This window comes from Suricata suricatta, chromosome 17, assembly GCF_006229205.1.
Source record: "Suricata suricatta isolate VVHF042 chromosome 17, meerkat_22Aug2017_6uvM2_HiC, whole genome shotgun sequence".
Taxonomy (NCBI): domain Eukaryota; kingdom Metazoa; phylum Chordata; class Mammalia; order Carnivora; family Herpestidae; genus Suricata; species Suricata suricatta.
The window spans coordinates 22,214,978-22,228,507 of record NC_043716.1 but is presented as its reverse complement, the minus strand read 5'-3'; the positions used below and the strand labels follow the sequence as shown (position 1 = coordinate 22,228,507).

At 41.0% G+C, this 13,530-nt stretch overlaps 1 protein-coding gene across 1 annotated transcript; it reads right to left on the bottom strand.

Moving 5' to 3' along the window:
• Nucleotides 1-10,445: 10,445 nt before the first annotated feature.
• LOC115282322 (C-C motif chemokine 4) lies at nt 10,446-12,276 on the bottom strand. Its single transcript, XM_029928293.1, has 3 exons — nt 12,035-12,276; nt 11,413-11,527; nt 10,446-10,830 (listed from the first exon to the last, which is right to left on the bottom strand). The coding sequence occupies exons 1-3, from the start codon at nt 12,108-12,110 to the stop codon at nt 10,743-10,745; spliced, it is 279 nt and encodes a 92-aa protein (XP_029784153.1). The 5' UTR covers nt 12,111-12,276; the 3' UTR covers nt 10,446-10,742.
• Between the last annotated feature and the right edge of the window lie 1,254 nt (nt 12,277-13,530).

Sequence of the window (13,530 nt, the reverse complement as noted above, 5' to 3'; positions counted from 1 at the left end):
GGGTTGGAGTAAGATGGGGAGATAACAGAAAATTTGCATGAGCCGGAACATGAAGAAACAGAATTGCCGTTCCCCAATCTGAAGAGGAAAATGGGGGACACAGACACCACAGGAGAGTAGAAAAACACAGAGCTGTGTTTTTTCAGAAGTTGCTCCATAAGCAGTAGCTCTCATCTCCCGTCCCGCTTCATCTGTTCTGGCTCTGGCCTCTACCCAGAAACCTGGAGAAACAATGGGAAACTTGGGTAAGCAGATGCCAACTCCCTGGCCTCAGGCTAAGAAAAGGAAGTTTTCTGAAGAAAGGAGGAAGGAAAAAACAAGTCTCTTATTGTGCAACAGGTGAAGTCCCACATTGCCCCACCGAGAAGATTCTGTGCTGTGTTTGTAATTCCTGGGTGAAGCATTTCTTCAGGGTATCCAGGTCTCCTGCAGCCTTCCCTGGTGCTGGAGCCTCTGTGGAACTGAGTTTCTCCCTTCCAATTTGCTCAGGGGCAGGGAGATGTGGGGCAAAGGCCTCCATTGTGAGGAAGGAGACCCATATTCTGGCCCTAACCCCGCTCTCTCTAATGATGAGACCAGAGACAAGTTGTGGCTCTGCCTTGGGCTTCATTTGACAAATGAGAGGATGGACTCCTCCAGATAGGAACCCAAGACTCCCCTCCTCCCTCAGAGAGCCATGGTGTCACACGAAGAGTCAGGCTTCCTCCTAACCTGGCCGGTGGGTTTATACCCTTGGTGAAGCCTCAACCTTCATACTTAGCTGTGGGAGCAGACACTCCTCTTGAGATGCCTCACCTTATTATAGCCCATCATCTTGGAATGTGTCCACTTTACCTTAGGTTTCTCCTGAAGGGAAATTTATCTCACCTTCCAGAATGTTCCATTCCTTTCCACAATGAGCTGGAGGAGGAGTCACTGTTGGTGACTTTTTAGTTGGTGATTGTATTAGTTTTCTATTGCTGGTATAACAAATTAATGCAATTTTGGTGCCCTAAAACAACATATATTCATTCTTTTAAAGTTCTGGAGTTCAGGGGCACCTGGGTGGCTCAGTCAGTTAAGTGTCTGACTCTTGGTTTCAGCTCAGGTTGTGATCTCATAGTTTGTGAATTAAAGCCCACAGCTGCCAGTGTAGAGCCTGCTTGGGATTCTCTCTCTCTCCCCCTCTCTCTCTACCTCTCCCCTGATTACACACCTATGCATATTCTCTCTCTCTCAATAAAGAAATAAACTTTTTAAAAAAAGTTCTGGAGTTCAAAAATCCAAATCTGTTTCACTGAGCTGAAATCAAGGTTTTAAATAGGACTGCCCTCGGTCTGGAGGCTCTAGGTGAGAAACCTTTTCCTTGCTTTTTTCCAGGTTCTAGAACTGCACTCTTGCATTCCCTGCTTTGTGAGCTCTTTCTCCATCTTCAAAGCCAGCAGCATAGCACTGGTCATCACATTGCTTTCATCTCTTCTGTAGTCAAATTTCCCTCTGCTCTCTCTTACAAAGATACTTATGAGTACATTTAGGATCTAGCCAGATAATACAGGAAAATCTCTTTACCTCAGCATCCTTTACTTGATCACATCTGCAAAGTCCTTTTCACTGTATAAGGCAATGTTCACAGGTTCTGGGGATTAGGATGTGGATACCTTGGGGGGCCATTATTCAGCCTACCATGGTGATTTGTACCTTGTCTTAAGACTGGGGATTATCCATTTTCTCTCCCAACCTCTCCTCTCAGAATAGAGTTGTATATTTTTCACCAAACACCACATCCTACCTTCTGGCTACTTCCAACATCCCCTCCCTTTACTACTTTAGGCCCTATACTTTTAGGACAGTGTCATCCAATGGAGCTTTCTACCACGATGGAAACGCTTTATATCTACACTGTCCAACATGGCAGCCATGAAGTGCACATAGCTAGTGAGCACTTGAAATGTGATCAGTGCAACTGAGGAAATAAATTTTAAATTGTATTTAATTTTAGAGGTACCTGGGTGGCTCAGTCAGTTGAGTGTCAGACTCTTGGTTTTGACTCAGGCCATGATCCCAGGGTCGTGGGATCAAGCCCTACATTGGCTTGATTCTCTTAAGATTCTCTCTCTCTCTCTCTCTCTCTGCCTCTGTCCCTCTCCTCTGCTCATGTGCTTTCTCTCTAAAATGAAAAAAAATTGCAGTTAATTTTAATTAAATTTAATTGAAATTTAAATAGCCATTTGTGGCTAATGACTAATATATTGGCCAGCTCATATGTAGCAGATGAAAAGCAAAAGCCAAGACCAGTCAGGCTCTGATATGATGGGAGTGGCTAAGTGCAGGGCAAGGAGGGGAGTCGTCTGTTAGCCCCAGAGAGGCATATGGTCCAAGTTCTGTTTTTGCATTGGACAGAGAACATTTGACTGATTTTCAAGGTAACCCCCTCTTCGTTCTACTTACATAATGGGCATCCCTTTAGGGACCATAAAGGCATGTTGCAAGGAGCAGGGTAGGCAAAGGAACTATACTTGGATTTGGGATTGACTGGAGTCCTGCTCTGTCATACATTTGCTGGGTGGCCTCCAGCAAGTCACTTCTCAATCCCTTGCTCTCAGTTCCCATAAAATAAGTTGGACCAGATAGTCTGAGAGGGTCACCCAAATGTTAATAGACTAAAATCCATGTCCCATGGATGAAAGTTTGATCATGCATGTAATTATATTTCAGGGTCTCTGACCTACATAAGAGGAAGTTCTGATTGAAGAATTCAGGAGATAGGACATGACTGTAGGTTATTCCTGAAACCCTCCAGAATGATTCTTCTGTCCACATGATAATACTTCACTCTGCTTTGGGTTTTAGAGAGCTGACTGACTAACCTAATCCACATGATTGACCCATTTTACTGAAAACACCAAAGTTCAGAGGAGGAAAGTTTCTCTCAGATGTCAGGCCTCATGATGTGTAATTTACACGTCACCTCACAATAACCTTTGAAGCTCCCACTTTACAGGTGTGAAAATTGAGGTTCAGTAAGCAAGATGACTTTCCTAATGTTATGCATATAATAAGTTATGCAGGCCCACTTTTATGACTCTGAACTACTTCCTCCCTCTACATTGGGCTGCTATATACAACTTCCCTACAAAATTCTGGAATGATACCCCTTAATGTCACATCTATCCTTTCAGATGCTCCCCAAGCAGACTTACAAGCAAGTCATGTCACCTTTATGCCTTTGTGGAGATAACCAGTCCCTACCTGATAAGAATGTTAAATCCCATCAAAAGTGTTGAGTGAGCTAGGGGTCAATATGGCAGAGCAGCATGGAAGTTTTTTGCTTCCCTCATCCCTGAAGTGCAGCTGGATCAACACCAAACCATCTTGCACACCTAGAAAATTGATCTGAGGATTAACACAACAATCTGCATAACTTGAACCACAGAACTCAACAGGTACACAGGGTGGTGAGGTGAAGTCAGGGAGAGAGAAGCCACAGAGAGTAGGGAGCTGTTTTTGCTTGTGGAGAGAGGATGTAGATGGGGGGAGAGTACAGGAAAAGCACTACCCTCCAAAACAGCTGGAGGGAAAGACAAAGAGTGAAACACTCATAAAGGACTTAACAAGAAAGGAAGAAAGAAGAAAGGAGAGGGTATAAATACCATTAAGACTCTATAAACAGGGGAGCGCGGAGTCTGAAACTCTGAAGCTCGATACCTGGTGGGAAGGAAACCCCAGCAACAGACAGCATGGTCCAAGGGGTTTTGGGGCCACACAGGGAGAGGTGGTTTCCCTGCTGGGAGGACATTTGATAGAGGCTGTGTATCCCCCGCCACCAGGCAAAGGTCTCAGTGGATCCAGGAGAACAGCCAGGTTTGCTGATGTTGGAACAAGAACATTAGGGGTAGGGAAGCTTGGCGCCAGACGTGTGTTATGATTTACATAATCCATGAAAGGCTACTGCCACACAATCCTGTTAACCTTTTCCGGGGTGGGATGACACCTGGCCACAGTCTCTCTGCATCTGCAGCAGCATGGTCATGCAAATGTTCCTGGGGGCAGGCCTGTACCCAGCCATTGCTTGGTGAGATCCTTCCCCAGAGGTTGAGTGGGTCAAAATTTCAGGGCCCTCAGAAGTGAGAGGATTGGAAACACAGCCCCATTTGAGATAAAAAACACAGGAGGGAGGTGCCTACTGGCAGGCTGACGGCTTGGTCACAGACAGTGTAGAAGTGGGGAGTGGATGGAAGCCAGAGACAAAGGACGGGTGCTTGATTGCTTATGGGCCAGAGCAGAGTTCTGATCCTAGAGACTAGGTAGTTGGGTGATGCCAGTTTCATTTCTCTCATGCGTGAACATACACATATACACGAGACACAATGATCTATCCCAGTAAGCTAAGCAGCCCCATCTAGTGGAGAATGGAGCCATTACACCAAATCCCATCCAACTGCACCAACCATATTCTAGAGTAACACCACAAGTCTCTCTGCCTACTTACTTTACGGATTACAAAGTACTTCATAGTTTGACCTCTAGGAGAAATTGGATATAATTTCAATCATATTTCATTCTGCTCGCTGGTCCATCTATTCAATTCTTTTTCTTTTTCTTTTCTTCTCTTATTCTTGAATAAGAAATTTTTATTTTTATTTTCCGTTTTTATTGGAAAGATTTTCTTTAACTTCTATAATTTTTACTTTTTGTAAATTGTTTTATTCATTTTACCTTCATAATTTTATTTTATTCTATTTTATTGTATTCATTTCTTGAAAATTTCAAACTTTTTTTCCCCTTTTTTTCCTTTTTATTTTTTCCCTCTATTCCATAAAGCTTTTTTCAACAACCAGGCCAAAACACATCTAGAATCTAGACCTTTTATTTGATTTTTGTGTTGTTTTTAATTTTTTAATTTTAATTTTTTATCTTATTAATTTTTGTTCTTCCTCCAAAATGATGGAATGAAGGAATTCATCCCAAAAGAAAGAACAGGAAAAATGACAGCCAAGGAGTTAATCAACACAGATACAAGCAAGATGTCTGAACAAGAATTTAGGAGCACGATAATAAGAATACTAGCTGGGGTTTAAAAAAGCATAGAATCGTCTTCTGCAGAGATAAAAGACGTAGTAGAGCACTGAATCAGTGATATAGAGGACAAAATTATGGAGAATAATGAGGCAGGAAAAAAAGAGGGATATTAAGGCAAAAGAGCATGATATAAGAATTAGAGAACTCAGTGACTCATTAAAAAGGACTACCATCTGAATCATAGGGGTCTCAGAAGAAGAAGAGAGAGAAAAAGGAGTAAGTTTATGTGAGCAAATCATAGTGGAAAACTTTCCTAACTGTGTTTCCAAACCAGGAAACACAGAGAACTCCTATTGACAAAAACTATCATAGTCAAATTCACAAAATACACAGACAAGGAAAGAATCATGAAAGCAGCAAGGCGGGGGACAGTCCTTAACCTACAAAGGAAGATGGGTCAGGCTTGCAGCAGACCTATCCACAGAAACTTGACAGGCCAGAAAGGAGTGGTAGAACATATTCAATGTGCTGAATTGGAAAAATATGCAGCCAAGAATTCTTTATCCAACAAGGCTGTCATTCAAATAGAAGGAGAAATAAAAGGTTTCCCAGATAAACAAAGCTAAGGGAGTCTGTGACCACTAAACCAGCCCTGTAAGAAATTTTAAGGGGGACTCTCAAAGGGGAGAAAATGAAACAAAACAAAAAAAGACCAAAAGCAACAAAAGCAACAGGGACAAGAAAGGACCAGAGAACACCACGAGAAACTCCAACTCTACAGGCAACACAATGACAATGAATTCATATCTTTCAGTACTCACTTTAGATGTCAAAGGATTAAAAGCTCCAATCAAAAGACATAGGGTAACAGAATGAAGAAGAAAACAAGATCTATCTATACGCTTTTTACAAGAGACCCACTTTAGACCTAAAGACACTTTCAGATTGAAAGTAACAGAATGGAGAACCATCTATCATGCCACCAAAAGAAAACTGGAGTAGCCATCCTTATATCAGACAATCTGGATTTTAAAATAAAGAGATGAAGAAGGAAATTATATCATAATTAAGGGGCCTATCCACCCCAAAGGCTTAACAATTGTAAACATTTATGCCCCCAACATGAACACCCAAATATATAAATCAATTAATCACAAACATACAGAAACTCTTTGATAATAACATCATAATCGAAGGGAACTTCAATGCCCCACTAAGTAGCAATGGACAGGTCATCTAAATGAAAATCAACAAGGAAACAATGGCTTTGAATAACACACCAGACTGGATAGATTTAATAGACATATTCAGAACATTTCATATCACAACAACAGAATACACATTCTTCTTGAGTGCACATGGAACATTCTCTAGAATAGGTCACATTCTGGGACACCAATCAGCTCTCAACAAGCACAAAAAGATCAAGATCATACCATGCTTATTTTCAGACCACAATGCTATGAAGCTCAAAATAAACCACAAGAAAAAAATTTGGAAAGACAACAAATACTTGGAGACTAAAGAGAATCCTACTAAAGAATGAATGGGCTAGCCAAGAAGGTAAATTAACCTAATTTAATTAAGGAAATAAAAAAGCACATGGAAACCAATGAAAATGATAACACCATGGGGCACCTGGGTGGCTCAGTCGGTTAAGCATCTGACTTCAGCTCAGGTCATGATCTTACAGTTGGTGAGTTTGAGCCCCACGTTGGGCTCTACTCTGACAGCTCAGAGTCTGGAGACTGCTTTGGATTCTGTGTCTTCCTCTCTCTCTGCCCCTCTCCTCCTCAAGTTCTCTCTCTCTCTCTCTCAAAAACAAATGAGCATTAAAAAAAGAAAGAAAAGAAAATGATAAAACCACAGTCCCAAACCCCTGGAACACAGCAAAGGCTGTCATAAGAGGGAAGAACATAGCAATCCAGGCCTTTCTAAAGAAGGAAGAAAGGTCTCAGATACACAACCTAGCTTTACAGCTTAAAGAGCTGGAAGAAGAACACAAATAAAACCCCAAACCAGCAGAAGACTGAAAATAATAAAGAGTAGAGCAGAAATCAATGCTATCTAAACCAAAAAACCCACAGTAGAACAGATCAATGAAACAGGTCAATGAAAGAACCAGGTGGCTCTTTGAAAGAATTAATAAAATCAATAACCTCCTGGCCAGTTTGGTCAAAAAGAAAAATGAAAGCACCCAAATAAATAAAATCAAGAATGAAAGAGGAGAGATTACACACAACACTCCAGAATTATAAACTATAATAAGAGAATATTATCAGAAATTATGTGCCAATAAAATGGGCAATCTGAAAGACATGGATAAATTTCTAGAAACATATAAACTAACAAAAGTGAAACAAGAAGAAATAGAAAATGTGAACAGACCCATAACCAGTCAAGTAATCAAATTAGTAATTTAAAAAAAATCTACCAAAAAACAAGAGTCCAGGGCCAGATGGCTTTCCCTGGGAATTCTACAAAACATTTAAAGAAGAGTTAACACCTATTCTTTTGAAGCTGTTCCAAACAATAGAAATAGAAGGAAAACTTCCAAACCCTTTCTAGGAAGCCAGCATTACCTCGATTCCAAACCAAAAAGCCCACTAAAAAGGAGAACTACAGACCAATTTCCCTGATGAATGTGGACACAAAAATCTTCAAGATACTAGCCAACTGGCTCCAACAATACGTTAAAAGAATTATTCCTGGGATTTATTCCTGGGATTCAGGGATCATTCAATATCCACCAAACAATCCTTGTGATACATCACATCAATTAAAGAAAGAACAAGAACCACATGATCCTCTCAACAGATTCACAGAAGGCATTTGACAAAACACAGTATCCTTTCTTGATAAAAACCCATAAGAAAGAAGGGATAGAAGGATCATACCTCAAAATCATAAAAGCCATATATGAAAGACCCACCACTAATATCATCCTCAATGGGGAAAAACTGAGAGCTTTTTCCCTAAGGTCAGGAACACAACAGGGATGTTCACTCTCACCACTGTTGTTCAACATAGTATTGGAAGTCCTAGCCTCAGCAATCAGACAACACAAAGGAATAAAAAGCACCCAAATTGGCAAAGAGGAAGCCAAACTTTCACTTTTCAAGATGACATGATACCTATATGTAAAACCCAAAAGATTCCATCAAAACACTGCTAGAATTGATCCATGAATTCAGCAAAGTCACAGGATATAAAAATCAATGCACAGAAATCAGTTGCATTTCTATACACCAATAACGAAGCAACAGAAAGAGAAATCAAGGAATCTACCCCACTTACAATTCCACAAAGAAAAAAAACCCATAAAATACCTAGGAATAAACCTAACCAAAGAGGTGAAAAATCTACACACTGAAAACTATAGAAAGGTTATGAAAGAAATTAAAGAAGACACACACACGAAAAGGAAAAATATTTCATGCTCATAGATTGGAAGAACAAATATTGTTAAAATGCCAATGCTACCCAAAGAAAGCTACATATTCAATGCAACCCCTATTAAAATAATACCATCATTCTTCACAGTGCTATAACAGACAGCACTAAAATTTGTATGGAACCAGAAAAGACCCTGAAGAGCCGAAGCAATCCTGAAAAAGAAAACCAAAGCTGGAGGCATCACAATTCCGGACTCCAAGATGTATTACAAAGCTGTAATCATCAAGATAGTATGGTATTGGCACAAAAACAGACACACAGATCAACGAAACAGAATGGAGAACCCAGAAATTGACCCACAAATATATGGCCAACTAATCTTTGACAAAGCAGGAAAGAATATCAAATGGAATAAAGACAGTCTCTTCAGTAAGTGGTGTTTGGAAAACTGGATAGCAACATGCAGAAGAATGAACCCAGAACACTTTATTACACCATACACAAAAATAAACTCAAAATGGATTGAAGACCTAAATGTAAGACAGGAATCCATCAAAATAGTAGAGGAAAAGCGGGCAAAAACCTCTTTGACCTCAGCCGAAGACTTAACACATCTCCAGAAGCAACAGAAAGAAAACCAAAAATGAACTATTGGGACCTCATCAAGATAAAAAGCTCTGTACAGCGAATGAAACAATCAGTGTAACTAAAAGGCAACCAATGGAATGGGAGAAGATATTTGCAAATGACGTATCAGGTAAAGGATTAGTATCCAAAATCTATAAAGAACTTATCAAGCCAAACACCCCAAAAAGAAATAATCCAGTGAAGAAATTGGCAAAAGACATAAACAGACACTTCTCCAAAGACATCCAGATGGCCAACAGACACATGAAAATATGGTTAACATTACTTATCACCAGGGAAATACATATTAAAACCACAAATGAGATACCACCAGTCAGAATGGCTAAAATCAACAACTCAGACAACAACAGATGTTGGTGAGGATGAGGAGAAAGAGGAACTTTTTTGCACTGCTGGTGGGAATGCAAACTGATGCACCCATTTTGGAAAATAGTGTGGAGTTTCCTCAAAAAGTTAAAAATAGATCTACCCTATGACCCAGCAATTGCACTACTAGGTAGTTATCCAGGGAATACAGGTGTGCTGTTTCAAAGGGGCACATGCACTTCAATGTTTACAGCAGTGTTATTGACAATAGCCAAAGTATGGAAAGAGCCCAAATGTCCATCATCAGATGATTGGATAAAGAAGATGTGGTATGTATGATATATATGTGAGTATTACTTGGCAATAAAAAAGGATGAAATCTTGCTATTTGCAATAACATGGATGGAACTAGTCAGAGAAAGACAAATACCAAATGGCTTTACTCATATTTGGAATTTAAGATACAAAGCAGATGAACATAAAGGAAGGAAAGCAAAAATAATATAAAATAAAACAGGGAAGGGGACTAACACAAGAGACTCTTAAATACAGAGAACAAACTGAGGGTTGCTGGAGGGGTGGTGGGTAGCGTACGGGCTAAATGGACAAGGGGTCATTAAGGAGGATACTTGTTAGGATGACAACTGGGTGTTATACATAGGGGATGAATCACCGGAATAATTATTGCACTGCATGCTAAGTAACTTGGATGTAAATTAAAAAGTAAATAAATAAATAGGGGCACCTGGGTGGCTCAGTCAGTTAAGCATCTGACTTTGGCTCAGTTCATAATCTCGCTGTTCATGACTTTGAGCCCCATGTCGGGCTCTGTGCTGACAGCTCAGAGCCTGGAGCCTGCTTCAGATTTTGTGTCTCCCTCTTTGTCTCTCCCCTCCTCCCTCTCAAAAATAAATAAACATTATAAACAAACAAACAAATAAAAGTGTTGAATGAGATCATGTCTTTAGACATTTTAGCCCATATTAAGCATTCAATAATTGCTCGTTCTTACTGTGTTTGGAAACTAGTCTCTCCCTATTCATAATACCAGGCAATTCCCTTCACTCCAAATCATAATAAAATGCAAAGAAATTGTCTACATTTTAAAAGAAGTTTTATTTTGAAAACACATGGAATCAGCTGCATTATCCATATATCTACAATAGCAGAGAAACAGTAATTATGGACCATCCCCATAGGGGACAAATATCCTTTGGTAAAACAAATAACAGAAATAACTCCAAATACAATAACACAGCACATAATAAGATTAAATTAAGATAAGGAACGGGCTACTGAGAAGAGTCATGAGTATGGAGCAGGTGTGTCTCACTGAGATGCATTGGGTTCAGGTGACCTTCCCTGGACACCTCTTGCACCTGGACTGGAGCAGCTCAGTTCAGTTCAAGATCATCCATGTATTCCTGGACCCAGGATTCACTGGGGTTAGCACAGACTTGTCTGCCCCTTTTGGTTTGGAATCTATGAAATGAAGAATGGACAGATTAGAATCCCATGGCACCTTGCCTGTGGTAGGTGTCTTCCTCTGCTTGACCATACATAGTTCATGTTGGACAGCTCTAATAGATGGGAAATCCTTCCTGGAGTGGTGCTAGAACTAGACTTCTTTTGCTTCTACTCTGGATTTAGCTCTACCTTCTGGGTTGTCCAGATTTGAAGCAAACGAGTTTTGCAGTTAATATGGATACATCTTCCCATTCATTCTCTGTTGCCCTTAGAGATGACTTGTCCACATGTTTTTCTAAGCATGGCTTAAGAAATCACCCTACATTTCCTGCCATCTTTTTTACTTTTCCTAGTTTCCTGGCCTTTGGCTAACTTTCTCCTCCAGACATTCTCTTCCTTTCGCTTGGCTCCCACCCAGCCGTCTCCACCACTCAACTGGTGACTTCATGACTTGATCCTCACTGACTTCTGAGAGAGCTTCATTCAGCCCTAAGAACTACCTCCCTACTGCTTGATTCCACCCTCCCCTAAAAAGCTCCCTTTTCTAATTCTGCCCTCACCCTTACTTCCCAGAGCATCCCTAGGTTTGATACTCACACCACAGCTGGCTGGGAGCAGAGGCTGCTGGTCTCAAAGTAATCCACCACAAAGTTTCGAGGGAGCTTCCGCATGACATAAGAGAAGCAGCAGGAGGTGGGAGGGTCTGAGCCCACTGGAAAGAAAGGCAGGGGTAAGATAAAAGTTCTACAAGGATCTGTTAATTTTGGCATCTAATCATAGATATTCACTGGCCATCTCTGTAGAGCTACCAGATCCCAAAATATGGCCCCTTATATCCAATCCCACTCACCCTAAGTAAGAGTTTTATTCTGAATAGAAGATTGTAAGAGAATGTCATGAACGAATTCTAGAAGTTCGGAGCTGGACTAAGTCTTAGAGCATGTGTATAGATTCCCTTCATTTTACAGATGGGGAAACCGAGGCACAAAAAGAGGAGCTTGCTTAAATGAGTCTACTGGTTGCTATTTCTTAAGACAACAAGAACTTGACTATTGCTGGCTTTCTACAAGATTCTACATTTACTAACAGACTACTTGGAAACCTTCCCAACTCCCTTTGTCCAATATCTAGATGCCACTGTTAGGTCAGCCCCAAATTTAAAAAGTCAGCATTACCTATACCATGACTCTAGAAGTAGCTGCTAGAAGAGCGAACTTACTTGGTGCTGAGAGTGCCGGGGAGCAGAAGGCAGCCACTAGCACAAGAAGAGAAAGGACAGTCACAAAGAGCTTCATGGTCTTTCAGAGTAGAGGCTTTCCCGGAGCTGATACTGCAGAGCCCAGAAGCTTCAGAACTCAACTGCGTTCTGTGCTGATACTGAGTTGGGATCCCCTCTTTATAGGAACTCTGAGGCCTGGGAGAGAGTTGTAGGCACAGGCAAGCAATGGAATTTCCAGGGTAGATATGACATCATGGTGTCAATAAGGAAACTGAAGCTAGCTGAGAGTGAAGAGCTCTTCACAACTTCTCTTCCCCAGGGTGATGTTATCACCGGAGGAGTGGGGGAGGGGAGGGAGCAGAAGTGTGCTGTACCATAGAGGGAAGTGGTTCACCCATGACAGCAATCAAGACTGGAGAGAATTGCAAACCCAAGAGGAAGGATGAAGCATTCACACCTACCAGAAGAGGCTTGTAGATGAGAACCATGCTGCTCTTGGTGGTTGGCACCTCCAGAAACTTGAGGCTTCATGTAAGTCTCTCCATGGCTGCTCCAAGCCTGGTCTTAAGAACCAAAGAGCAGCCAGAACTCCATGTACTATTCCTGGGCCTCCTTCTGCTGAACTGAGTGACTTTATTTCCCTGGGCATAAAGAAAGAGTCCAGTATTGAATGTGCAAAAAGATCCAGCAAGGCAACTCAGAAACATTTATAAGTTCTACTTATTGGAGAATTACTATGGGCCAGGCACTGGGCAAGCTGTCACAAACACATAACATCTAACTCTACCATAACCCTGAGCAGGACTGTGATTATTCCCCTCGGGCAATGAGGATCACACAGCAGATTTCACTATCTCCAGCCTTCACAGCTGTTAAGTGGCAGTACCAAGATGTGAACTATGATTTATCTGATTCTAAAATCCATTTTTTTTTCTAAGCTGTTGCCTCCAGGATGAATATAGGATGTAACCACAAAAAGAAAATGTTTACCACTAGGTGCTATGCCACACATGAAGACCCATCTTATTAGGGCTGAAATCATAAAGGGGGTTTGGACCAGTCTGTCCTAGAACAAGAAAGGAACAGAAAAGAAATAAAGATTTCGGTATGTTTCCTTGGACTGGTAATAAGAAAGGGCAAAAGTTCAGGAAGAATCACGTTTGGAAGACCCAGATAAAGAATGTTCCGCTAGTGTAAAAATGAGATTGGATATACCTAGTAATGAGCTTATTTATGTTATGGATAAAAAGTGTAATGTAAGCAGATGGGTGTTCCCTAAGCATCCGTATGAAATTCCTTGCATCCATGTAAAGCCCTGCCTTGTTACGAAGCTACTGTTGACCTGCAGGTTACCACCTGAAGTTTACAAAGACCAGGAATACAGTAATGCACTGAGTGACACAAGTAGGGGTAATTAGGGTGGTTGAATCAAGATCTCTATCCATGGTCAACAACAACGTTGACCCATCTGCTCACCCCCAACCCCACCTGGCTAC

Bases quoted from the DNA above. Each gene is read 5' to 3' on its own strand.
- LOC115282322 (XM_029928293.1), bottom strand. From the start codon at position 12,110: ATGAAGCTCTTTGTGACTGTCCTTTCTCTTCTTGTGCTAGTGGCTGCC. The intron at 11,528-12,034 runs GTAAGTTCGCTC...CTTTCTTTCCAG, and splicing joins CCCGGCACTCTCAGCACCAA to TGGGCTCAGACCCTCCCACC. The intron at 10,831-11,412 runs GTGAGTATCAAA...TTCATTTCATAG, and splicing joins TGCTCCCAGCCAGCTGTGGT to ATTCCAAACCAAAAGGGGCA.